Here is a 27622-nt window from a genome sequence, read left to right on the forward strand (position 1 = left end):
GAAGATGGAAACCTTAAACATCAAGAGCCGCCGCTGCGACCTGGCCGAGCTGCGGACCCTCAAGGCCATCAACTCCGTGCCCACCCGGGCCGTGAAGTGCTCGCTCATCTCCAAGGCGGACCTGGAGGCTCTCTGCACCTCCTGCAAGAGCCTCGGCCCCCGCCGGAGGAAGAGGAGGAGGAGGAGGAGGAGGAAGAGCAGGAGAAGGGAGCAGCTGCTGCTGCAGGACCCCGGGGAGTTCTTCCCCTGCCCGCGGCCCCCGCTCTGCAGAAGCGGCGGCTGCTGCGGTTCCTCCGGCCGGGCCCTGCCTCCCGCCGGCCCGCAGCCCCCGCAGCCGGCTCGGGGCGGCTTTTTTGGGGCTGTCCCCGCCGCATCTCCCCGAGCTCCGCAGCTGTCGCACCCCTCCGCCGGGGGAGGGCCGCGCTGGCCCCAGGGGCTGGCCCAGCACGGAGCGGGGCCGGCGGCCGCCAGGAAGAGCCGGTCCTGCGGCTCGGCCGCCTCCGAGCGCCAGGGAACCTCGGCCGGTTACTCCAGCGACTCGGATTCCAGCCTGGACCTGGCCGCCTCCAGCCCCGCCACCTCCAGCGACTCCTCGGAGGAAGAGGAGGAGGAGGAGGAGGAAGAGGAGGAGGAGGAAGGGGACAGCTCGTGCAGCAGCGAGGAAGGCAGCTCCTCGGAGTCGGAGAGCAGCTCGCTGTGCAGCGGGGACTCGGTGCAGAGCACGCGGTACCGGCAGGCGGCCCTGCCCCGCTTCCAGCCCCCGCGGGAGCCGCTCGGGGAGGAGCGGCCGGCGGAGCCCCCCCCGGGCAAAGCGCCGCGCCCGGAGCCCCCCGAGCCGCTGCTCTTCCTCCCGCAGCACCTCTGGGCTCGCACCTTGAGAGCCTCAACTTTGGAAAGTTTGAGCTCGGCCGAGGCGCCGGGGGCTCAGCCGGGGCTGGACGAGGCCTCCCCTGCCTCCTCCTCCTCCTCCTCCTCCTCCTCCTCCTCCTCCTCCTCCTCGCCCCCTCCCTCCCCCAGCGGCACCCCCGGGGGGGCCCCGCCACAAAAGGAGCTCGGCTTCGGCGGCTCCGGAGGGAAGGATTTGCACAAAGATGCCTCCAACAAAAGCTCCGCCTCGGAGCGAGCCGGCACAACCTCTCCGGGCCCGGAGCCTTGCCCAGAACCCACCCCGGAGCTTCGCGGGAGCCGCGGCCCCGCTGCCCCCGGAGAGCCCCGGCCGGAACATTTTGACCGCTTGATCCGTCAATCCAAGCTGTGGTGCTACGCCAAAGGTTTCAACCTGGACGGGAAAAGTTTGAGGAGCTGCGAAGGGAGCCCGGAACCTTGGAGGGGAGCGGAGCTGCGTTTCCAAGCCCGAGGAGCAGCGCGGAGCCGCCAGGAAGGCAACGCCAAACGCCGGCGCCTGTCCCGGGCGAGCGAGAGGCAGCGCGGCGGCTCCTCCAAAAGCGCTCCCAAAACCCCCCGGAGGAACCCCAGGAAAGGAAACGCCGCTCCCTGCAAACCTCGGAATTCCTTCAGCCTGATGGGTAACTTCCCCTGCACGCCCTCGCTGGTGGTGGGAGAGGACGGGGATCTGCGCCCGGCTTCTTCCCTCGGGGGCAAAAACTCGTGGGCGCTGTCCAAGACTCACCCGCTGTGGCGTTGGCACCTGGGGGGCAGCGCCATCCCCGTGCCCCCCAGCCTCAAATTCCGCGGCTGCGGAAGCCTGGAGGGTCCCTGAGGAGCGCGGGAGAGGAGAGGAGAGGAGGGGGGGGAGAAAAAAATAATAAAAAAAAAATATCCCAGGATCGGCGGAGCAGAGAGAGGTGGGGGGAAAGGCGGGGATGGGGAGGGGGGATCCCCCCAAAGCTCCGGGGGGGTTTGGGGTCGGTTTGGGGCCGGTTTGGGGCTGATTTTGGACCAATTTGGAGCTGATTCTGGGCTGGTTTTGGGGGCTGATTTTGGGCCGACTTTGGGCTGATTTTGGACCAATTTGGAGCTGATTCTGGGCTGGTTTTGGGCGCTGATTTTGGGCCGACTTTGGGCTGATTTTGGACCAGTTTGGAGCTGATTCTGGGCTGGTTTGGGGGGCTGATTTGGGGCCGATTTGGTGCTGATCTGGTGCCGATTTGGTGCTGATTTTGGGCTGATTCAGGGCCTTTTTTGGGTGCTGATTCTGGGCTGGTTTTGGGCGCTGATTTGGGGCCGATTTGGTGCTGATTTTGGACCGATTTGGTGCCGATTTGGTGCCGATTTTGGGCTGATTCAGGGCCTTTTTGGGTGCTGATTCTGGGCTGGTTTTGGGGGCCGATTTTGGACCGTTTTTGGTGCTGATTTTGGGCCGATTTGGTGCTGATTTGGGTCGAATTTGGGCTGATTTTGGACCAATTTGGAGCTGATTCTGGGCTGGTTTTGGACCAATTTGGTGCCGATTTTGGGGTCGATTTTGGGCTGATTCAGGGCCTTTTTGGGTGCTGATTCTGGGCTGGTTTGGGGGGCCGATTTTGGACCGTTTTTGGTGCTGATTTTGGGCCGATTTGGGGCTGATTTGGGTTGAATTTGGGCTGATTTTGGACCAGTTTGGAGCTGGTTCTGGGCTGGTTTTGGGGGCTGATTTTGGGCCGATTTGGGCTGATTTTGGACCAATTTGGAGTTGATTCTGGGCTGGTTTTGGGGGCTGATTTTGGACCAATTTGGAGCTGATTCTGGGCTGGTTTTGGGCGCTGATTTTGGGCCGATTTGGTGCCGATTTGGTGCCGATTTTGGGCTGATTCAGGGCCTTTTTGGGTGCTGATTCTGGGGGCCGATTTTGGACCGTTTTTGGTGCTGATTTTGGTCCGATTTGGGGCTGATTTGGGTCGAATTTGGACCAATTTGGAGCTGATTCTGGGCTGGTTTTGGGCGCTGATTTTGGGCCGATTTGGTGCCGATTTGGTGCCGATTTTGGGCTGATTCAGGGCCTTTTTGGGTGCTGATTCTGGGGGCCGATTTTGGACCGTTTTTGGTGCTGATTTTGGTCCGATTTGGGGCTGATTTGGGTCGAATTTGGACCAATTTGGAGCTGATTCTGGGCTGGTTTTGGGGGCTGATTTTGGGCCGATTTGGTGCTGATTTGGGGCCGATTTGGTGCTGATTTTGGACGGATTTAGGGCCGATTCTGGGCTGGTTTTAGGCGCTGATTTGGGGCCGATTTGGTGCTATTTTGGGCCGGTTTGGTGCTGATTCAGGGCCGTTTTGGGGTGTTGATTCTGGACCGATTTGGGGCCGATTTTGGGCCGATTTTGGTGCTGATTTTGGGCCAATTTTGGGCCGATTTTGGGCCAATTTTGGGCCAATTTTGGGCCGATTTTGGGCCCCGTGCGCTGCGCGCTGTTGGGTTTGGGAGGAGCTTCAGGGTGAGGTTAAAACGCGCGGTGGAACCCAAAAAATTCCCAAAAAAACCCCCCTCCGCCCTCCCGTGGAAACCACGATTCCCAGGAAAGGGATTGTCCCTCCTCCTCCGAAGGAATCAAATCCCGGTTTTTGTTGGTTTTTTTTTTAATTTTTCCAAATTTTTGGAAATTCCCGCTGGGATTTCCAGCCCCGCTCGGGTCATCAGAGCCGCTCAAAATCCAAAAAAAATATAAAATCAAAGCTGATTTGGGGCTTTTTTGGGATTTTTTTTAATAATTTTTTGTATGTTCTGGAGTTTGGTTTTGGTTTTTTGGGGTTGGTTTTTTTTTGGCCTCTTTTTTTTTCCAGGAGAAAAAAAAAAAAAAAGAAATAAATCCCCGGATTCCCTGGGGATCCCGCTGGGAAACTTCTGAATTTTAAAAAATTTTTTTTTCCTCCAAAATTAAGCCTTGAAAGCAAGCAAACAAACAAATAAATTAAAAATCAAAAATAAGGGGAAGGGGAGGAGCGAAAGGAAAATCCTCGCACGCGGCCTGCTGGATTAATTCCATTTTTTAACTCCGTCAGGGCCTTGAAAAATAAGGAAAATGAGGAGGGGAAAAAAAGGATTTTAAAGGCCGGGAGTGTTTGGGATCTGCTTGGTTTTTTCCTCTGGAAGTGGCGAATTGATGTTAAAAGCTGTGTTTGTTTAATTTGGGTTTTTAGCGGGGGTTTTTTTGGGGTTTAAATCGCTTTTTTTTTGGTTGTTTATTTCCCTCCCCGCCCGCTCCTCCCCCGCTGAGCAGAGCAGCGCGGAAATTCCCAAAATATTGGCTTTTATTCCCAAAAAAAAAACCACCCCAAAATCCCGTGAGAAAATCGGATTTTAGAGGGTTTGGGCCCCTCAGGATCTCGGGAATCCCAAAAACCGGGGAGGTTTTCCATGGAATTCCGGGTGGGGCTTAAAAATGTGGGTTTTTTTTTTTTAGGGGAAAAAAAGATAAAAACTACAGAATTTTGAATAATTTGCGGGTGGGGAAGGAAAGTAAAAATCCCGGGATGCAGGCGGGGAGTGAATATTTATATTTATAATCCTATATAAAAATCGTATAAATATATCAAAAATCATATAAATATATTAAAAAAAATCTCCTATCTATGAGTAGAAATATATAAATATAAATATTTAAATCCAGCAACCTCCAGACCCCGCTGCTCCCCCTCCCCAAAAATAAAAAAAAACAACAACTCAGGAATATTTTTTCCAAGGGATAAAAATCCAGATTTTTTTTTTTTTTATCCCGGTGTAAATACGGTTAAAAATTCTCCTTTTTCTATTAAAATTTCTCTTTTTGGGCAGGGATTTTTGGGGTTTTTTTTCTTTTGTCATTTCTCCGCTCGTGCCTGGGGTTGGGGTGTAAATATTTGTAAATGTTTGTGAATGTTTGTAAATGTTCTGTAAATCTCAATAAATCCTCTGTAAATCTTCTGTAATTATCGTGGGGTTTGGGGGGGGGGGGAAAAAAATAAATCAAAATACCTCAAAATTTTACATTAAAAAAGAGCCCGGAGCAGCGGAACCAACCCCCCCAAAAAAATAATCCTTAAAATGGGAATTATCGTCCTGATGTTAATTATTATAATTCTCACTTGGCTTTGGGGTGTTTGAGGGAATTTCGGTGACCAAAGAATAAAGAAAATGAACTTTAAATAAGAAATAGAACGAAGGGGAGGGTGGGGAGTGGAGCTGCAGTGGAAATAAACGGAATAAAAGAAATATAAATTTTTTTTAAAAAAGTGAAAAATACCAATTTTTGGGCTGGAATCGCTTGGTTTGGGGTGAAAAATCAGCAAATCCGAGGCGGTTCGGGGGTAAAATTTCACTTCCAGGGAGTGAAATTCCCTTTAAGGGGGTGAAAGGAGCAAAAAATTTTGGATTTTTTAAAGTCAGTTTTGGTCTTGGAATTTATGGTTGCGTTCATTTTTCTGTTGGGGTTGGAGGGAAGCGAAACAAAAATGAGGGAAATGATGGAAAAATCCCGATTTTTCACCAGGTTTGGACTCAGGCTTGGAGTGGGAATTTGGGGAGTTTGGGGATTGAGGGAGCGTTTTTCTGACTGAAAATTCCCAGCCCTCTGGAGTGGGGATTCCCATTTCTCTGGAATGAAAATTCCCGTCCCTTTGGGTCAAAAAATCCCATTTTTTCTGGATTAAAAATTCCCTTCTTTCCCCCCCCCCCCCCCCTTTTTTCGAGTTAAAAATTCCAATCCCTCTGGATTAAAGATTCCCATCCCTTTGGGTTAAAAATTCCCATTTCTATTACTTTTATCCTTTTCCTCATTTTTATTTTATACCGCCGTAGTTATTGACTTCCACTCGCCATTAATCACCATTAATTGCTATTAATTGCCATTAATTATTCCCATTTCACAACAACCCCGATTCCTTCGGGATCCCCAAAATCAGAGATTCCCGATCTGGGAGATTCCAGCTGGGCCCTGGAATGTGGGAGCTGATCCCGGGAAAATCCCAACTCAAGCAGTGAGGGATCGGGATTGGGATCGGGATCGGGATCGGGATGAGCTGGGGATGGGAATGTGGGAATGGGAATGTGAGAATGGGAATGTGGGAATGGGAATGTGAGAATGGGAATGTGGGAGCTGATCCCGGGAAAATCCCGACTCCAGCAGTGAGGGATCGGGATCGGGATCGGGATCGGGATGAGGGTGGGAATGGGAATGTGGGAATGGGAATGTGGGAATGGGAATGTGGGAATGGGAATGTGGGAGCTGATCCCGGGAAAATCCCGACTCCAGCAGCGAGGGATCGGGATTGGGATAGGGATCGGGATGAGGATGGGAATGTGGGAATGGGAATGTGGGAATGGGAATGTGGGAATGGGAATGTGGGAGCTGATCCTGGGAAAATCCCGACTCCAGCAGCGAGGGATCGGGATCAGGATTGAGCTAAGGATGGGAATGTGGGAATGGGAATGTGGGAATGATGAACTCAGTGGGATGAGCTGCAGGAATGGGAATGTGGGACGAGCTGGGGAATGTGGGACGAGCTGGATGACGGGAATGTGGAGTGAGAATCCGGGATGAGCTGGGGAAATGATGATCTCGATGGGATGAGCTGGAGAACGGAAATGCCGGATGAGCAGCAGGAATGATGATCCCAATGGGATGAGCAGCAGGAATGGTGATCCCAGTGGGATGAGCAGCTGGAATGATGATCCCAGTGGGATGAGCTGCAGGAATGATGATCCCAGTGGGATGAGCAGCAGGAATGATGATCCCAGTGGGATGAGCAGCTGGAATGATGATCCCAGTGGGATGAGCAGCTGGAATGATGATCCCAATGGGATGAGCAGCTGGAATGATGATCCCAGTGGGATGAGCAGCTGGAATGATGATCCCAGTGGGATGAGCAGCAGGAATGATGATCCCAGTGGGATGAGCAGCTAGAATGGTGATCCCAATGGGATGAGCAGCAGGAATGGTGATCCCAATGGGATGAGCAGCAGGAATGATGATCCCAATGGGATGAGTAGCAGGAATGGTGATCCCAATGGGATGAGCAGCTGGAATGATGATCCCAGTGGGATGAGCTGCAGGATCCCACTGAGATGAGCTCCAGGACCGGGATCCCACCGGGACGCACTGCGGAGCGGGAACCCGGGATGAGCTGCGGGAACGATGATCCCGATGGGACCAACTGCCGGACCGGGATCCCACCGGGATGAGCTGGACAACGGGAATGCTGCTGGGGTGAGCTGCAGGAACTGCTCCTTCTCCCGCGGTTATTCCCAGTTCCAGAAGGTTCCTCCTTTCCCCTGCAGCTCCCGGTGCCCGGAAGTTTCCGGGATCTCTCTCCCGGTGCTCCCACCGCCAGCCCAGCCGCGATTTTGGGTGGAAAAAGGGCATTTTTAGGCTTCTCCCAGCGGCGCATCCCGGGGGAATCCGCTGGAGCACCCCTGCGGCCCTTGGGGCTGGAAGAGAATTCCCGGAGAGGATTTTTCCTCCTAATTCCCGGTAAAAAGAAGAGGAACTCGGCCAGGAAACCGCTCCTGCCCCGGGATTTCGGGGAGGCGCCGCCTCGCCGGGAGTTTATATTCCCTTCATTCGCCAAGAAAACAAAGGGAAATCCATCCGCTCGTTTCAAAAATTCGGGGGAGAATTCGCTCCGGGGAAGCGATGGAATCCTCGCCCCAACACCGCAGAAAAGGAGGGAAAAAAAACCCCCCCAAATCCGGCGGATTTCACAAATCCCTGAAGCCCCACCCTCGGCGCTGCGAATCTCGGTTTCGGTTTCCGGTGTCACCGATCCAGGGCGGGGCGGAGGAAGGAGAGAGAGCGCGGGGAGTTTGTCTAAATTAGGAAATCACCCCCCCAAAAAAAATCCTGCCGCCGTTCTCGGAGCGCTCCCCGCCCTGCCCGGGCCGGCTCGGTTTCATTTTTCCGCTAATTAAATTAATGTGGAGATTAATTAAAGCAGGATTTTTAGAGCGCCGGGGGTGGGTTTCACGCCTTGGGGAACGCTCGGAGTTCCGAACCCCTCCCAGACCCCGTCACACCCCCGATTTTTGGGAAGTTTCATCCGGATTTCCCGTTCCTGGGGCTCGCCGAGCCGAAAATATTTCAGCCTCAGGACGGGGGTGAGTCAGGGCTGAGCTGGTTGGTGTCGCTCATTAATTGCTGGTTAATTAGTCATTAATTAGTTCTGATCCACGCAGGAGCGGTGCCGGTGATTTGCTCACGTTGGTTTTTTTTGGGGGGGGGGAACCTCAAAGACGTCAGAATTCGGCCGCTTTTTCGTCCGCCCGGGGCCCAGCCGTGATCGATTAATCAATTATTAATTAAAGACTCACTCAGCAGCCATTAATTCCCGGGTCACAGCCCCCCAAATTCCTGACGAGCAAAGGGCGGGTGGGAAATTCCAGCTCATCCCGCTCCTGTCCCCTCCCCGCCGGTCCTGCGGGACTTTGGGCGGGCTCGGAGCGCCTTGGGAATTCTGTGGATTTGAGGAACCGAAGGATCCTGGAATGGTTTTGGTGGGAAGGGACCTTCAGCCCCCTGCAGGGCCACCCCCGCCGTGGCAGGGCCACCTCCCCCTGTCCCCGGTGGCTCCCAGCCCCGTCCAGCCTGGCCTGGCACGATTCCAGGGATGGAGCAGCCACAGCTGCCCTGGGAATTCCATCCCAGCCCCTTCCCACCCTCACAGGAAACAATTCCTTCCCAAATCCCACCCGTCCCCGGCAGCGGGAGCCATTCCCTGGGTCCTGTCCCTCCATCCCTTGTCCCCAGCCCCTCTGCAGCTCTCCTGGAGCCCCCTGAGGCCCTGGAAGGGCTCTGAGGTGTCCCTGGAGCTTCTCTTTGCCGGGCTGGAGAATCCAAACTCTCCCAGCCTGGACGGATGGAGGGATGGAGGGAATCCATGGATGGATGGAGGGATGGATGGATGGAGGGAATCCATGGATCCATGGATGGATGGATGAAGGGAATCCATGGATGGATGGATGGATGGATGAAGGGAATCCATGGATGGATGGAGGGATGGATGGATGAAGGGAATCCATGGACGGAGGGATTGATGAAGGGAATCCATGGATGGATGGATGGATGGATGGATGGATGATGGATGGAGGGAATCCATGGATGGATGGAGGGATGGAGGGAATCCATGGATGGATGGAGGGATGGATGATGGATGGAGGGAATCCATGGATGGATGGATGGAGGGAATCCATGGATGGATGGATGGAGGGAATCCATGGATGGATGGTTGGATGGATGGATGGTCCCATGGATGGTCCCATGGATGGATCCATGGATGGAGGGAGAGTATCCAGACGTGCTCCAGGAGGTTCCTGCTGTGTCCCTGCAGGGCGGGGGCACGGCTGGCTCTGTCCCTGCCGCTGCCCGTGGCCACTGCCCCCTGCCCCCTGTCCCCTCTCCCCTGTCCCCGTGTCCCCTGTCCCCTGTCCCCTGCCCCCTCTCTCTCTCTCCTCTCTCTCCCCTCTCTCTCCCCTTTCTCTCTCTCCGCTCTCTCTCTCCGCTCTCTCTCCCCGCGCTCCCCCCGTGTTTCCTGCGCCCCCGCAGCCCCGGGTTGAGCCGGATGCGGGCTCCGAGCCCGGGGAGCCGCGATCGCTTCCTGCCCGGGCTGCGGGCATCGCCCAGCGCCGCTGCCGGGCCCGCCCCTGGGCACCGGGAACAGGGCACCGGGCACCGGGAACAGGGCACCGGGCACTGGGAACAGGGAACAGGGAACAGGGCACCGGGAACAGGGCACCGGGAACAGGGAATGGGGCACTGGGAACAGGGCACCGGGCACCGGGCACAGGGAACGGGGCACCGGGCACCGGGCACAGGGAACGGGGCACCGGGCACCGGGAACAGGGAACGGGGCACCGGGCACCGGGAACAGGGCACAGGGAACAGGGCACCGGGAACAGGGCATGGGGCACCGGGAACAGGGCACCGGGAACAGGGCACAGGGCACCGGGAACAGGGAACAGGGCACCGGGAACAGGGAATAGGGAACACGGCACCGGGAACAGGGCACCGGGAACAGGGAACAGGGCACCGGGAACAGGGCACAGGGCACCGGGAACAGGGCACAGGGAACAGGGCACCGGGAACAGGGCACCGGGAACAGGGAACAGGGCACCGGGAACAGGGAACAGGGAACAGGGCACCGGGAACAGGGAACAGGGCACCGGGAACAGGGAACAGGGCACCGGGAACAGGGCACCGGGAACAGGGAACAGGGCACCGGGAACAGGGAACAGGGCACTGGACACAGGGCACAGGGAATTGGAGACTGGGCAGTGATCATCGGGTACTGGGCATTGGGCATTGGGGACTGGGGACTGGGAACTGGGGAATGGGGACTGGGAACTGGGAACTGGGGACACAGGGCACTGGGAACTGGGGACTGGGGACTGGGGACTGGGAACTGGGCAGTGATCATCGGGTACTGGGCATTGGGCATTGGGAACTGGGGACTGGGGACTGGGGACTGGGGACTGGGGAATGGGGAATGGGGACTGGGAACTGGGGACTGGGGACTGGGGACTGGGGAATGGGGAATGGGGAATGGGAACTGGGAACTGGGAACTGGGAACTGGGGACTGGGCAGTGGACATCAGGCACTGGACACTGGGCACTGGACACTGGGCCTTGGGCAGTGGACACTGGGCATCAGGCTCTGGGCACTGGATACTGGGCTCTGGGCAATGGGCACTGGACACTGAATACTGGCCACTGGACACTGGGCCTTGGGCCTTGGGCACTGGACACCGGGCACTGGACACTGGACATTGATCACCGGGCACCACCCCTCACCATCCTCCCGAGGGCTCGCGGAGATTGAATCATTTAAAGTATAAAACATACAAATAAAATCATTGAATAATGACTCGTTTAATGAGTTAAAGAATAAAAAAAATTACCAAACAAAATCACTAAAATGCTTTTCTAATACAGGTCACCCCAGCAGCGGGGGGGGTTAATAAAGAATATGATTTTTCTGAATTTTTTTTAATTAAAAACTTCTTCTTCACTTTTTTTTTTTTTTTTTTTTTTTAAATACAGTCCAAGTATATTTTACAGATAAAACACCGGAAGTCTTAAATAATCTTAATTTAATGAAAATTAAATTCTGAGCAGAAATCCCGAATTTTATCCCAAATCTCCAGGGTACAAAGGCCAGGATTCCTTTTATTTTATTTTACTTTATTTTATTTTATTTTATTTTAAACACAAGAGATTAAAGGAAAGGGGGGAAAAAATGGGGGAAAAGGAGGGAAAAATCTCGGGTAAAAGGAGAGTTCAGGCTGGGTGAATTCCGGGGAAAAAGGAGGGAAAAACCTTGGAAAAAAGCGAGTTCAGGCTGAGTGAATTCCCGCCCCTCCAGGGATTTTAAAGGATTGGGATCAAGGGAAAATCCCGGATGTAACGCTTGGCCAGGGGAACTCAAAAAAGGTCCAAAAATTGGAATTTTGGGGTTTAGATTAAAAGAAATCCTGGGATGGGCTGGACTGAGATTCCAAAGGGTTTTGGGCTGGGGGATGTTGAGGAAAAGGAGGCTCGGGGATGCTGATATTGGGATTATTTCATCTGGAAACGGTAAAACCATGGAATATCCGGAGCTGGAAGTGCGATCAGAGCGGTGGGAAAAGCCAAAAATCCTCGGGAATTGTCGCGGGTTTGGGGAGGGGAGGAATGGGAATCCAGCCCTGGAATATTGTGCCAGGGAATCCATAAAACAGCCCACCCAAAAAAGTTAATTTGGGACAATTCCCACAATTTCTGTGCCCTTTTTCCATGAGAACCCGGGAGCTGCTCCGTGCCCCACTTCCCTGGGTTCCTACGGGTGCAATCCATAAAGAAATGTTCCCACTATTTCAGGATCATTTCTCTTCGCTCATTCCCTGATGGTGCAACCCCGTAAAGAAATAAATATTCCCAATATTTCAGGATCGTTTCCCTTCCCTGGTTTCCTACAGGCAGAATCCCATAAAGCAATATTCCCAGAAATATTTCAGGATAACTTCACTCACTCCCTGCAGGTGCAATCCCACGAACAAATATTCCCGACAATTCAGGATCACTTCGCCGGGTTCCTGCGGGTGAATTCCCGTAAATAAATACCCCAGGATAATTTCACTCCTTCCCTGCAGGTGCAATCCCATAAATAAACATCCCCTGTGCTTCAGAATCCTTTCCCTTCACTCCTTTTCCTGCAGACGCGATCCCAGAAATAATCATTCCCAACATTCCGGAGCCATTTCCCTCTTTTCCCGCTGATTCCTCCTGCCGCGCACAAACTTCCAAGGATGGGGTGAAGGAACATTTTCCCTCCTTCCCGGCCACCAGAGCAGGTGCCAAGGGGTTAAATCCCTTTTTTTTTTTTTGCCCCAGAGGAATCCCGGGCCAGGACAGCCGGTGGCGCTGGCGGAGCCGGGATCCGGGAATTTCGGGATAATGGGATTTATGGCTCATCCGCACGCAACGCACCCAGAGCTCCGCACAGCGCGATCCCCGCTCTCCCGGCCGCCCGGAGGAGGCTGGAGGGGGAGAAAACCCCCAAAATCCTCACCCCGAAAGCGTTGGGGAAGGGTTAAACCCCACCCCCGCTCATCCCGAAAAGATCCCAAAAATTCCCCCGCGCTCAAAACCCGCCCGCCCCGGCCGCGCCGAGATCCGTGAACCGCAAATTTTACCGGAGCGTGCGGGCGGCGCCGCCATGATTGTATCGGGAGGGGGGGACGGGGACAAACGGGGGGGGACACGGGGACAAACGGGGGGGGACAGGGACAAACAGGGGGACAGGGGGACAAACGGGGGGACAGGGACAAACAGGGGGGACAGGGACAAACAGGGGGACAGGGATAAACAGGGGGGGACAGGGATAAACAGGGGGGGACAGGGATAAACAGGGGGACAGGGGGACAAACGGGGGGGACAGGGGGACAAACGGGGGACAGGGATAAACAGGGACACGAGGACAGATGGGGGGACAGGGATAAACAGGGGGACAGGGGGACAAACGGGGGACAGGGATAAACAGGGGGACAGGGGGACAAACGGGGGACAGGGACAAACAGGGACACGTGGACAAACGGGGGGGACACGGGGACAGATAGGGGGGACAGGGACAAACGGGGGGGGACAGGGATAAACAGGGGGGACAGGGACAAACGGACACGGGGACAGATAGGGGGGACAGGGGGACAGATAGGGGAGACAGGGACAAACGGGGGGGACAGGGATAAACAGGGGGGACAGGGACAAACAGGGGGACACGGGGACAGATGGGGGGGACACGGGGACAAACAGGGGGACGGGGACAAACAGGGACACGGGGACAAACGGGGGGACAGGGATAAACAGGGGGGGACAGGGACAAACAGGGGGACAGGGATAAACGGGGACACGGGGACAGATAGCGGGGGACACGGGGACAAACGGGGGGGACAGGGACAGACAGGGGGGACATGGACAAACAGGGGGGGGGACACGGGGACAAACAGGGGGGACAGCGATAAACAAGGGGGACAGGGACAAACAGGGACACGGGGACAAACAGGGGACAGGGACAAACAGGGTCAAACGGGGAGTCACGGGGACAAACAGGGGGCAGGCAGGCAGAAAGGGGGGGGGGGGGGACACCAGCGCGGCTCGGGGCCACATCCGCCACCCCGCGCTGTCCCCTCGCTGTCCCCCGCTGCCTTCATCACCGCCCCGCCCGCCCGTGGCTGTCCCCGCTGTCCCCCCCAGCGGTCCCCCCGTGAGAGGCGGGGAGGGGACACGGAGGAGGAGGAGGAGGAGGAGCGCGCCGAGGGGAGGAGGAGGAGGAGGAGGAGGAGGAGGAGGAGGAGGAGGAGGAGGAGGAAGAAGGGGAGGAAGGGAGGAGGAAGGGGGGGGGGCAGGAAACCCTCCTGGAAGTATGAAGGAGATGGTGGGAGGCTGCTGTGTGTGTTCCGACGAGCGCGGCTGGGCGGAGAACCCGCTCGTCTACTGCGACGGCCACGGCTGCAATGTGGCCGTGCACCAAGGTGAGACCCCCCCCCCCACACCTCCCCTCCCCTCCCCAGCCCAGCCCCGAGCCCCTCCCCGAGCCCCCCGAAACCCCCCGGGCATGGGGCGGGGTGGGGACGGCCGGGGCCGGGGCCGGGGGGGTTCGGGGGCCGCTTTGTTTTAAGCGCTATTGTTCCAAATAACGGTGTCGCCACCCGGGGCTGGGGAGGAATTGGGGCAGCGGGGGGAAGAATTTGGGGGGGATTTTGGAGGGGGGATTTTAGGGGGGGAATTGGGGGCGGTGGGGGGGGTGTGGGGATTTCTCTCCGAGGTTTGGAAGGGGAAGGGACAGAGGCGCTGCCGCCCCCGCCGCGGGCCGGGAGGGGTCGGGGGGGAAGCGGAGGAGGGCAGGGAGGGAGGAAGGCAGCCCCCCTTCTCCTCCTCCTCCTCCTCCTCCTCCTCCTCCTCCCGCTGCTCCCGGCTCACGGGCGATTTGCATTTTAAATGACTCCGAGCCCGCCCCCCGCGCACGGCCGCGGGCCCGGGAAGTTTCGGTGCTCGGCTCGGTGATCAAAACAAAACGAAACGAAACGAAACGAAACGGAACAAACAAACAAACAAAAAAAAGGCAACCCAAAAATCCGGGCTGAGCGCGGAGCCCGGCGGCCGCTCCCCGGCGGAGGAGGCGCGGAGATCCCGGCTGCGTTCGGGCGGGATGCGCTCGGGGCTCCGGGCCGCGAGGTTATCCCGGAGCTGATATCCCATCAATTCCTGATATTGATATCACATCGATTCCCGTGCCGATATCCCATCCATTCCCGTGCCGATATCCCATCCATTCCTGTGCTGATATCCCATCCATTCCCGTGCCGATATCCCATCCATTCCCGTGCCGATATCCCATCCATTCCCGTGCCGATATCCCATCCATTCCCGTGCCGATATCCCATTGATTCCCGTGCTGATATCCCATCCATTCCCGTGCTGATATCCCATCCATTCCCGTGCCGATATCCCATCCATTCCCGTGCTGATATCCCATCCATTCCCGTGCTGATATCCCATCCATTCCCGTGCCGATATCCCATCCATTCCCGTGCTGATATCCCATCCATTCCCGTGCTGATATCCCATCCATTCCCGTGCTGATATCCCATCCATTCCCGTGCCGATATCCCATCCATTCCCATGCTGATATCCCATCCATTCCCGTGCCGATATCCCATCGATTCCCGTGCCGATATCCCATCCATTCCCGTGCCGATATCCCATCCATTCCCGTGCTGATATCCCATCCATTCCCATGCCAATATCCCATCCATTCCTGTGCTGATATCCCATCGATTCCCGTGCCGATATCCCATCAATTCCTGATATTGATATCCCATCGATTCCCATGCCAATATCCCATCCATTCCCGTGCCGATATCCCATCCATTACCGTGCTGATATCCCATCGATTCCCGTGCCGATATCCCATCGATTCCCATGCCAATATCCCATCCATTCCCGTGCCGATATCCCATCAATTCCCATGCTGATATCCCATCGATTCCTGATATCAATACCCCATCCATTCCCATGCCAGTATCCCATCAATTCCTGATATCAATATCCCATCAATTCCTGTGCCGATATCCCATCATTTCCCAGTTGTTGTTGTTGTTTTATCCCATCATTTCCCAGTTGTTGTTTTTATTCCATCCCTGTTGTTAATTTCCCGGTTGCTGTTAATTTCCCGGTTGTTTTATCCCACCATTTCCCAGTTGTTGTCCCTGTCCCTGTCCCTGTCCCTGTCCCTGTCCCTGTCGTTAATTTCCCGGTTGTTTTATCCCGTTCATTTCCCATTTTTATCCCGTGCCTGTCCCTGTTGTTGTTGATTTCCTGGCTGTTGTTAATTTCCCGGTTGTTAATTTCCCGGTTGTTTTATCCCCTCATTTCCCAGTTGTTGTTTTTATCCCATCCCTGTCCCTGTCGTTAATTTCCCGGTTGTTTTATCCCATCATTTTCCCGTTTTTATCCCATCAATTCCCGGTTGTTGGTTTGTCCCATCTCTCTCCCGGTTGTTGGTTTGTCCCATCCCTCTCCCGGTTGTTTTATCCCATCATTTTCCCGTTTTTATCCCATCAATTCCCGGTTGTTGGTTTATCCCATCCCTCTCCCGGTTGTTTTATCCCATCATTTCCCCGTTTTTATCCCATCAATTCCCGGTTGTTGGTTTATCCCATCCCTCTCCCGGTTGTTTTATCCCATCATTTTCCCGTTTTTATCCCATCAATTCCCGGTTGTTGGTTTATCCCATCCCTCTCCTGGTTGTTTTATCCCATCATTTTCCCGTTCTTATCCCATCAATTCCTGGTTGTTGGTTTGTCCCATCCCTCTCCCGGTTGTTTTATCCCATCATTTTCCCGTTTTTATCCCATCAATCCCTGTTGTTCATTTCCCTGTTGTTGTTGTTTTATCCCGTTCATTTCCCGGCTCATTCCCAGCTCTTCCTGCTCACTCTCCGTCCCTTCCCGACACCCGCTCCTGGCTCTGGCTGTCCGTGTGTCCATGTGTCCGTGTGTCCAGCAGTGTCCGTGTGCCATGTGTCCGGGCCTGTCTGTGTGTCCGTGTGTCCGTCCCTGTGTCTGTGTGTCCATCCCTGTCCGTGTGTCCAGCAGTGTCTGTGTGTCTGGGCCTGTCCGTGTGTCCGTCCCTGTGTCCGTCTGTCCGTGTGTCCAGCAGTGTCCGTGTGTCCGTCCCTGTCCGTGTGTCCCTCCTCATCCCTGTGTCCGTGTGTCCATGCGCCCATCCCTGTCCCTGTGTCCATCCCTGTTCCTGTGTCCATCCCTGTCCCTGTGTCCGTGTATCCCTGTGTCCGTGTGTCCATCCCTGTCCCTGTGTCCATCCCTGTCCCTGTGTCCATGTGTCCGTGTGTCCGTGTGTCCCTGTGTCCCTGTGTCCCTGTGTCCATCCCTGTCCGTGTGTCCCTGTGTCCCTGTGTCCCTGTGTCCGTGTGTCCCTGTGTCCCTGTGTCCGTGTATCCCTGTGTCCCTGTGTCCGTGTGTCCGTCCCTGTGTCCATGTGTCCGTGTGTCTGTCCCTGTGTCTGTCCCTGTGTCCCTGTGTCCATGTGTCCGTGTGTCCGTGTGTCCGTGTGTCCGTGTGTCCGTGTGTCCGTGTGTCCGTCCCTGTGTCCGTGTGTCCGTGTGTCCATGTGTCCGTGTGTCCCTCTGTCCCTGTGTCCCTGTGTCCATCCCTGTCCCTGTGTCCGTGTGTCCGTGTGTCCGTCCCTGTGTCCGTGTGTCCGTGTGTCCATGTGTCCGTGTGTCCGTGTGTCCGTCCCTGTGTCCGTGGCCGCTCTCCCTCTCGGGGGTTCTCTCCCTGCCTTTGCCGTGTCCGTGTTTTCCGAGAGTCAGGAGCAGTTCCAGAGGTCAGGAATGATTCCAGAGGGTTTGGAACAATTCCAGAGGGTTGGGAACAATTCCAGAGGATCAGGAACGAATCCAGAGGGACAGGAACGAATCCAGAGGGACAGGAGCAATTCCAGAGGGACAGGAGCAATTCCAGAGGATCAGGAACGATTCCAGAGGGTCAGGAGCAGTTCCAGAGGGTTTAGAACAATTCCAGAGGGTTGGGAACAATTCCAGAGGGACAGGAGCAATTCCAGAGGGTCAGGAACGATTCCAGAGGGACAGGAGCAATTCCAGAGGGTCAGGAGCAGTTCCAGAGGGACAGGAATGATTCCAGGGGGTTGGGAACAATTCCAGAGGGACAGGAGCAGTTCCAGAGGGTTTAGAACAATTCCAGAGGGTCGGGAGCAGTCTCTGATCCGGCCCCGAGCCTCCTCTGCTCCCTGGGAAGCGCGGGGAGCTCGTTTGGGGTTTTTCTGGGGCCCCGCAGGAAGCGGGGATTCCGCAGCTCCTCCGGCCCCTTTTGGATCCCGGCCCGGCCCCTGCGGCTTCGGGGAGCGGTTAATTCCCAAAAATAGCTCCAACCCCGACAGGGAGCCCTCGGGGCTGATCCCACACGGGCTTGGGGAAGGTTTAATTCCCAAAAATAGCTCCAACCCCGACAGGGAACCCTCGGGGCTGATCCCACACGGGCTCGGGGAAGGTTTAATTCCCAAAAATAGCTCCAACCCCGACAGGGAACCCTCGGGGCTGATCCCACACGGGCTCGGGGAAGTTTTTTATTCCTGAAATAACTCCAACCACCCAAAAAAACCCCCTCGAGGTTCATCCCAGATGGGTTTGGGGGAGTTTTTTATTCCCCAAAAAATAGCTCAAACCCCAAAAAAACCCTCGGGGCTCATCCCGGTTGTGTTTTTCCCTGTTTGTATTCCTTGGGGTTTTTATTTCCCATTGTTTTTCCCTGTTTGTATTCCATGGGGTTTTTATTTCCCATTGTTTTCCCTGTTTGTATTCCTTGGGGTTTTTTCCCATTGTTTTTCCCTGTTTGTATTCCTTGGGGATTTTATCCCGTTGTTTTTCCATGTTTTGGGGGTTTTTATCCTGTTGTTTTTCCATGTTTTGGAGGTTTTTCCCATTGTTTTTCCATGTTTTGGGGGTTTTTCCCATTGTTTTTCCATGTTTTGCGGGTTTTTCCCATTGTTTTTCCATGTTTTGGGTTTTTTTCCCGTTGTTTTTCCCTGTTTGTATTCCATGGGGTTTTTATCCTGTTGTTTTTCCATGTTTTGGGGGTTTTTCCCATTGTTTTTCCATGTTTTGGGGTTTTTATCCTGTTGTTTTTCCATGTTTTGGGGTTTTTAACCTGTTGTTTTTCCATGTTTTGGGGGTTTTTCCCGTTGTTTTTCCATGTTTTGGGGTTTTTATCCCATTGTTTTTCCATGTTTTGGGGGTTTTTCCCATTGTTTTTCCATGTTTTGGGTTTTTTTCCCATTGTTTTTCCATGTTTTGGGGGTTTTTCCCGTTGTTTTTCCCTGCTTTCCCCCCTGGCTCCAGCTGAGCTCATTCTTGGCCCTCAGCCCGAGCTAAAGATGGATCCGGAGCTTCCCGGGAGTTTGGCTTTCCCTGTTTACTTCCCACTTTTCTTCCCTGGTTTTTTCCCAGTTTTTTTCACCCGATTCCCCAGTTTTTCCCAATTTTTCCCGGTTTTCTCCCTGATTTTCTCCCTGGTTTTCTCCTGGTTTCTTCCCTGGTTTTCTCCCTTTTTTCCCCCCTGTTGATTTCCAGGTTTTCCCTGTTTCTCTTCCTGTGTATTCCCCTTTTTTTTTCCTTCCCGTTTTTCTCCCTGCTCTCCCTGTTTATTTCACGGGTTTTCCCATTTTCCCTGATTTTTCCCTGATTTTTCCCAGATTTTCCCTTTGCTTTTTCTTCTGTTTTCCCTCCTGCTTTTCTCCCTGTTTATTTCCGGGGTTTTTTTTCCCATTTTCCCCAGGCTTTTCCCCTGTTTTCCCCTTATTTTTCTCTCGCTTTTCCCTGTTTATTTCTTGGTTATTCCCTGATTTTCCCCCTCTTTTTTCCCAAGTTTTTTCCCCTCGTTCCCCCCCTATTTTTTCCTCCCTTTTTTCCCCTGTTAATTTCCAGTTTTATTCTCATTATCCCCATTTATTTCCTCGTTCTTTTCCGCAGTTTTCCCTGTTTTTTTTTTTTTCCCCAGTTTCCCCCATTCCCCGCAGGATTTTTTGGGGAATATCAGCTGGAAAAATTTCATTTATGGAGAACCCTTCCCCTAGGAGGAATTCTAAAAATCCTGGAGCAGGATCCTCATCCGGTTGAGGATATTCCGCGATTCCGGGAATTCCCAAGCGCTGGAAGTTGTGAAATGCTGCAGGTGGAAGTGACGTGCAGGGAAAATGGGAAACGGGGAAAAAAAACAGGGGGAAAAAACCAGGGAAAACAGGAAAACTAGGGAGAAAAATAGGCAGAAAAAAAATGGGAAAAACCTGCGGAAAATAGGGGAAAAAATTGGGAATTTTGGTCGGGATTCTCTCCGGGATAATTCCCCTCATGGTTCCAATTAGGGTTTCAATCCCAATTATGTTTTTGGGCTTCCGTATTATCCATAAAATCCATGAAATCCCGATTTTAGTCATTCTTGGATCAGCAGCGAGAGGTGAGGGGGGAGGAATTCCGAGCTCAGCCGCAATTCCCGAGCGGCTCCGATCCCAGATTTCCAGAAATCCCGGGAATTTGTTTCCATTCCGGGCCTGGAATCGACCCAACGAATCCCCGGAGTTCCCGGGAGGAGCAGAACTGGTTGGGGGGAAAAAAAAAGGGGATTAAAAAAATTTTTTTTTGTTTTGTTCCGGAATCGCGGAATTCTCGGGACGGGCAAAGCATCTTAAAGCTCATCCTCCTCTTCCTCCAGCGTGGGATTTCCCAGGATGCTCCGAAGGTTTTAAAATCCCGACTAAATCGCAAATAAATCGATTTTTTTCGTGGTTTAATCTGGTTTTTATATATAATTTTTTTTTGCCTTTTTTCATATTTTTTTTTTTCCCCCCCAGCTTGTTATGGAATTGTCCAGGTTCCCACCGGCCCCTGGTTCTGCCGGAAATGCGAATCCCAGGAAAGAGCAGCCCGGGTGGTGAGTATGGGAAAATCCCGGATTTTTTTTTGGGGAGGGGGGAAGGATTGATCCGAGAATTTTTGAGGTTTGAGATCTCAATTTTTTTCCGCCCCCGCCCCCGCCAAAAAAAAAAAAAATTTGGAATTTCTCCTCGAAGATGGAACGGGATTTTTTTTTTTCCCCTCAAAGGAGTTTTCCGTGCTCGGGGGGATTTTTGTGGAATTTTCATGGATTTTTCGTTGGGTTTTCGTGGGATTTTCGTGGAGTTTTCGTGGAATTTTTGTTGGGTTTTCATGGAGTTTTCACAGAATTTTCCTTGGGTTTTCATGGAGTTTTCATTGGGTTTCCGTTGGGATTTTGTGGAGTTTTCATTGGGTTTTCGTGGAATTTTCGTTGGGTTTTCGTGGAATTTTCGTTGGGTTTTCCTTGGATTTTCATGGATTTTTCACTGGGTTTAAATGAAGTTTTTATGGAATTTTCATTGGATTTTCATGGATTTTTTTAAATTGAATTTTCATGGGGCTTTCATTGGATTTTCATTGGGTTTTCCTTGAGTTTTCATGGATTTTTCACTGGGTTTAAATGAAGTTTTTATGGAATTTTCATTGGATTTTCATGGATTTTTTTAAATTGAATTTTCGTGGGGCTTTCATTGGATTTTCATTGGGTTTTCCTTGAGTTTTCGTGCAGTTTCTATGGAATTTTCATTGTACTTTCATGGAGTTTTTATGGAATTTTCGTTTGTATTTTCGTGGAGTTTCCTGGGGATTTCATGGAGTTTTAGTGGAATTTTCATCAAAATTTTCTTTGGCTTTCCCTGGGATTTTCACTGAGTTTCCATGAAATTTTCATGGAGTTCCCATCGAGTTTTTATGGAATTTTCGTTGGGTTTCCATTGGAAATTTCCTGGGTTTTTTTTTTTTCACGCAATTTTCATGGAGTTTTCTTGGGATTTTCGTGGAATTTTCATGGGATTTTCCTGGGCTTTCCGTGGAATTTTCGTTGGCTTTCGTGGAAAACGAGGCCGATTTTTCCTCCCTCGTCTCCCATTTATCGATCCCAGCTCCCGGAATTCCCCAAATCCGGGTTGAACCCGACCTGGGATCACGGAGATTTTCCCTGGATCAGCTCCGAGCTCCTTCCAACCCCACGATTCCTCGGCGGCCGAAGGATTTTTCCTCCATAATTTGGGAATTTTTTTTTTTGGGATCTTCCATCCTGTCCCCCTTATCCCAACCCCCTCATCCCAAAACTTCCAGCAGAATCCGCTTTTCCCCCCCACCCCTGAAAAAAAAAAACCCCAAATTTTTATTTAAGCCGGGTTTATTTCGCCGATTCAACCCTACAAATTAAAAAACGAGCTCAAAACCTCACGGATTTGGGACCTTTTTCGTAAAAAAAAAAAATTAAAAATTAAAAAAAAATAAAATAAAATCACAGGGGAGATTTTCCTTGAGCTGATTTTGGGGAGCACCCCGAGAAAAAAAAAAAACCCAAATCCCTCAAACCTTCCAAATTTCCCTACGACCAAAATTTTCCCCCCCTGAGAGTGGAAAAAAAAAAAAACCCAAACCCCGAGAGGCGGAAGGAAGGAGCGGAGAGAGATTAAAAACTCAAATTTTTTTGTTTTTTGTTTTGTTTTTCTTTTTTCTCTCCTCTCTGAGTCACCGCTTTCGGTTTTACTCCTCGACCGCAGCCCCTAAAAAAAGCCCCAAAAGCAAAACTTCGCCCCCAGGGGTTTAAATTAATTTTTTTTAGGGCGTTTTTGAGGCGTTTTTTCCCCCCTAAAACCGACCCTAAAAATGTCTTAAAAAGCTAAACTTCGCCCCCAGGGGTTTAAATTAATTTTTTTTAAGGCGTTTCTGAGGCAATTTTTCCCCTAAAACCAACCCTAAAAATATTCTAAAAAGCAAAACTTCATCCCCCAGGGGTTTAAATCCATTTTTAGGACATTTTTGAGGCGTTTTTTTCCCCTTAAACTGGCCCTAAAAAGCACAATTTCACCCCCAAGGGTTTAAATTAATTTTTTTAGGGCGTTTTTGAGGTGTTTTTTCCCCTAAAACCAACCCTAAAAAGAGCCCTCGTAACAAAATTTTCACCCCCAGGGGTTTAAACCCCTCTTTTAGGTTTTTTTTGAGTTTTTTTTCCCCCTAAAAGCTCTCAGCCCTCATCGGGGATTTTTTTTTTCCTGGCCCTAAACCCAGAAACAAATGGTTTCAATTTGAATATTGTCGATTTAAATTGTCCTTTTATCGATTAAATTTGACATTTTTTTCCGGATTAAATTTTAATTTTATATTTTAATTTTAAAACGTCAATTTTATCGATGAAATTTCGGGGTTTTTTTTATTAAATATCAAATTTTATTGATGAAATTTTGGTGGTTTTTTTATTAAATTTCAATTTTTATCGATGACATTCGATTGCATTTCTTTCTTATCTAGGAATTTTGAGTTTTGCTGATTGTTTTTGAGTCACCGAATCAGTTTAAATTTTATCGATTACATTTCAATTTTTATCGGTTTGGTTCACTTAAATTTCAGTTCCGTCGACGAAATTTGATTTTCCTTCGACCGCATTCCAATTTTACCGACTAAACTTGAATTTCATCTGGTTAAATTAAAATTATTTCAGCTTTTATTGGTGAAATTCAAAGAAATTTCAGTTTTATCGATGAGATTTGAATTTCCTTTGAGCGCATTCCAATTTTACCGACTAAACTTGAATTTTATCTGGTTAAATTAAAATTATTTCAGCTTTTATTGGTGAAATTCAATGAAATTTCAGTTTTATCGACGAAATTCGAATTTCCTTTGAGCACATTCCAATTTCACCGGCTGAATTTGAATTTTGTCGGTTTAAATTTTAAAAATTTCCACTTTTATCTACGAAATTCGATGACATTTCAATTTTATGGACGAGATTTGAATTTCCTGTGGTTGCATTCCAATTTTACCGACTAAATTTGAATTTTATCTGGTTAAATTTAAATTATTTCAACTTTTATCGACGAAATTTCAGTTTTCTCAACAAAATTTGAATTTCCTTTGAGCACATTCCAATTTTACCGACTAAACTTGAATTTATCTGGTTTAAATTAAAATTTATTTCAGCTTTTTTATTGGGTGAAATTCAATTGAAATTTCAGTTAGTTATCGACGAGATTCGAATTTCCTTTGAGCGCAGTTCCAATTTCACGGCCCTGCCTGAATTTGAATTTTGTCGGTTTAAATTGAAACAATTTCCACTTTTATCTACGTAATTCGATGACATTTCAATTCTATCGGCGAGATTTGAATTTCCTTTGATTGCATTCCAATTTTACCGACTAAATTTGAATTTTATCTGGTTAAATTTAAATAATTTCAACTTTTATCGACAAAATTTCAGTTTTCTCAATGAAATTTGAATTTCCTTTGAGCACATTCCAATTTCACCGGCCAGATTTGAATTTTGTCAGTTTAAATTTAAACAATTTCCACTTTTATCTACGAAATGCGATGACATTTCAATTCTATCGGCGAGATTTGAATTTCCTTTGATTGCATTCCAATTTCACCGACTGAATTTCGACTTTTGTCGATTTAAATTCCGACTCTTTCAGCTTCCCTCAGCGCGATCCGATGAAATTTCCGGTTCATCGGCGAAATTCGGATTCTGCCCGTTTAAATTTAAACCATTTCCGCCTCCTTCGACGCGATTCCATGAAATTTCCATTTTATCCGCCGAATTTCCTTCATTCCCATGTGGTTTTTTTTTGTTTCGTGTTTCCTTCCAGAGGTGCGAGCTGTGTCCCCACAAGGACGGAGCCCTGAAACGCACGGACAACGGGGGTGAGACATTCCCGCCCGGAAAAATCCGGAATTCAGCTCTCCACCTTTTTCCCAAAAAAAAAAAAAAAATTGCTTTTTTTTGGAGGGAAAGGAATTTGTTTTTTTCCCTTCCCGAGCTCGGCTTGGCATCAAAACGAGCCCCAAAATGGTGGAATTTTGGGGTTGATCCCGCGGGAATTGTTTCCCGATCCATGGGATTGCGTTCCCAAGCCCCATCCCGGATTTTTTTATTTCTCCCTGCGGGATTTTCCTGCGGATTTTTGTTGCCGTTCCTCAGGAATCCTCGGGATTTTCCGTGGATCCATTGGGAATCCTCGGGATTTCCCTGGATCAGAGCTCCTGGCTCTGAAATGAAATGAAGTTTTCCCCGGATCCTTTTTTCGGGATGGAGCAGTTTTTTTGGGATGGAGATATTTTTGTCACGGAGGTTTTCTTGGGATGGAGAATTTTTTTGGGATGCGCTTCTTTTGGGATGGAGGTTTTTTTTGGGATGGAGGTTTTTGCCATGAAGGTTTTTTTGGGATGGAGGATTTTTTGGGGATGGATGTTTTTGGAATGGAAGGGTTTTTGGGATGTGGGTTTTTTTGGGATGGAGGTTTTTGCCATGAAGGTTTTTTTGGGATGGACGATTTTTTTGGGGATGGAGGTTTTTGGAATGGAAGGGTTTTTGGGATGTGGGGTTTTTTTGGGATGGAGGTTTTTAGAATGGAAGGATTTTTGGGATGGAGAATTTTTTGGGGATGGATGTTTTTGGAATGGAAGGATTTTTGGGATGTGGGGTTTTTTTGGGATGGAGGTTCTTAGAATGGAAGGGGTTTTGGGATGTGGGTTTTTTTGGGCTGGATGTTTTTGCCATGAAGGTTTTTTTGGGATGGATAATTTTTTTGGGATGGAGGTTTTTGGAATGGAAGAGTTTTTGGGATGTGGGGGTTTTTTGGGATGGAGGTTTTTGCCATGAAGGTTTTTTTGGGATGGAGATTTTTTTGGGATGGAGATTTTTGGAATGGAAGGGTTTTTGGGGTGTGGGTTTTTTTGGGATGGAGGTTTTTGCCATGAAGGTTTTTTTTGGGATGGAGGATTTTTTGGGGATGGATGTTTTTGGAATGGAAGGGTTTTTGGGATGTGGGGGTTTTTTTGGGCTGGAGGTTTTTTTGGGATGGACGATTTTTTTGGGATGGAGGTTTTTGGAATGGAAGGGGTTTTGGGATGTGGGGGTTTTTTGGGATGGAGGTTTTTGGGATGGAGGATTTTTTGGGATGGAGGTTTTTTTGGGATGGAGATTTTTCAGGCACTGAGGCTTTTGGAGATGGAATTTTTTTGGGAATAAAGGCTTTCCTGGCACGCAAATTCTTTTAGGACAGATTTTTTTTTTTTTTGGCAACAAACGTATTTTCGACGTGGAGGGTTTTTTTCGGGATTGGGGTTTTTTGGGACAGAAATATTTTTTTGGCACAGAGTTGGTTTTTTTTTTTTTTTTTTTTTGGAATTCCCGGACCGAATTCCCGTTTTTCCCTTCCTTTTCCAGGCTGGGCCCACGTGGTGTGTGCCCTGTACATCCCCGAGGTGCAGTTTGCCAACGTTCTCACCATGGAGCCCATCGTGCTCCAGTACGTCCCCCACGACCGCTTCAACAAGGTAAAATCCGGGATTTCGGGATTTCGGGATCACCGCCCCCCCCCCCCCCCACGGCTCCTTCCCGGTTTATCCCGACCCCCGGCTGCTCGGAGTCCGTTAAAAAATAAACGAGGAAATCCCCGGATTTGCCAGGAAATTTTTGTCTGTCTTCCCCGAATCAGTGGAATTTGAGGAATTTCTTGGTGGAAAGACTGGAGCTGGCTGCATCCATGGAATTCTGAGTTGGATCCTCCGTATTTGGATGGTTTCTAGGGAGAAAATGGGAATTTCAGGAATTTATTGGTGGAACGACTGGAGCCAGTTGGATCCATGGAATTCCGAGTTGGATCCTCCATATTTGGATGGGTTTTGGGGGAGAAAATGGGAATATCAGGAATTTCTTGTTGAGATGACTGGAGCCAGCTGGATCCATGGAATTCTGAGTTGGATCCTCCATATTTGGATGGGTTTCTGGGGAGAAAATGGGAATTTCAGGAATTTCTTGGTGGAACGACTGGAGCCAGTTGGATCCATGGAATTCCGAGTTGGATCCTCCATATTTGGATGGGTTTTGGGGAGAAAATGGGAATTTGAGGAATTTCTTGGTGGAAAGACTGGAGCCGGCTGGATCCATGGAATTCTGAGTTGGATCCTCCATATTTGGATGGGTTTTGGGGAGAAAATGGGAATTTCAGGAATTTATTGGTGGAACGACTGGAGCCGGCTGCATCCATGGAATTCTGAGTTGGATCCTCCATATTTGGATGGGTTTTGGGGAGAAAATGGGAATTTGAGGGATTTCTTGTTGAGATGACTGGAGCCAGCTGGATCCATGGAATTCTGAGTTGGATCCTCCATATTTGGATGGTTTCTGGGGAGAAAATGGGAATTTGAGGGATTTCTTGGTGAGATGACTGGAGCCAGCTGGATCCATGGAATTCTGAGTTGGATCCTCCATATTTGGATGGGTTTTGGGGAGAAAATGGGAATTTCAGGAATTTATTGGTGGAACGACTGGAGCCAGTTGGATCCATGGAATTCCGAGTTGGATCCTCCATATTTGGATGGGTTTTGGGGGAGAAAATGGAAATATCAGGAATTTCTTGGTGGAATGACTGGAGCCGGCTGGATCCATGGAATTCCGAGCTGGATCCTCCATATTTGGATGGGTTTTGGGGGAGAAAATGGGAATTTCAGGAATTTCTTGTTGAGATGACTGGAGCCAGCTGGATCCATGGAATTCTGAGTTGGATCCTCCATATTTGGATGGGTTTCTGGGGAGAAAATGGGAATATCAGGAATTTCTTGTTGAGATGACTGGAGCCAGTTGGATCCATGGAATTCCGAGTTGGATCCTCCATATTTCGATGGGTTTTGGGGGAGATAATGGGAATTTGAGGGATTTCTCGGTGGAACGACTGGAGCCAGTTGGATCCATGGAATTCCACGTTGGTTCCAGTGGGACAGTTGAGATTTGGGGCGGAAAAAAAAAAAAAAAAAAAGGAGAAGCTTCCTGTATCCCCACCGAGGAATACCCCGGAATTTTCCACCAAAATCCCTCAAAACTTCCTCGATATCCCAGAAATTCCTTCACGGGAGCGAGAAACGCGGGGCTGGAATTCTCCGAGCTTTTAAAATCCAACCCGACGCCTTCCGCGCGATTTAGGAATTCCCGGATGCTCTTCCTGTTGGAAAAACGTGGCTTTTCCCTAATTTTTTTGGGGTTTTCTTTTTCCCTCCCCGTTTCCCAGACTTGTTACATCTGCGAGGAGCAGGGCCGGGAGAG

The 27622-nt window shown here is 50.7% G+C and overlaps 2 protein-coding genes across 2 annotated transcripts; both read left to right on the top strand.

Annotated features, from left to right (window-relative positions):
• The first annotated feature begins 4 nt into the window (after positions 1-4).
• EPOP (elongin BC and polycomb repressive complex 2 associated protein) lies at positions 5-1746 on the top strand. Its single transcript, XM_058423645.1, has one exon. It carries the CDS (start codon positions 5-7, stop codon positions 1718-1720), a length of 1716 nt encoding a protein of 571 aa, XP_058279628.1. The 3' UTR covers positions 1721-1746.
• Positions 1747-13790: 12044 nt separating this feature from the next.
• LOC120763641 (protein AF-17-like) lies at positions 13791-27620 on the top strand (the record flags this gene model as incomplete). The annotated part of the gene is made up of 5 exons (XM_040087084.2): positions 13791-13912; positions 20328-20407; positions 24168-24222; positions 25748-25857; positions 27588-27620. Coding segments are annotated over exons 1-5 (387 nt in total), but the record flags the coding sequence as incomplete, so codon positions are not given.
• Positions 27621-27622: the final 2 nt, after the last annotated feature.

Source organism: Hirundo rustica, chromosome 27, assembly GCF_015227805.2.
Source record: "Hirundo rustica isolate bHirRus1 chromosome 27, bHirRus1.pri.v3, whole genome shotgun sequence".
Taxonomy (NCBI): Eukaryota; Metazoa; Chordata; class Aves; order Passeriformes; family Hirundinidae; genus Hirundo; species Hirundo rustica.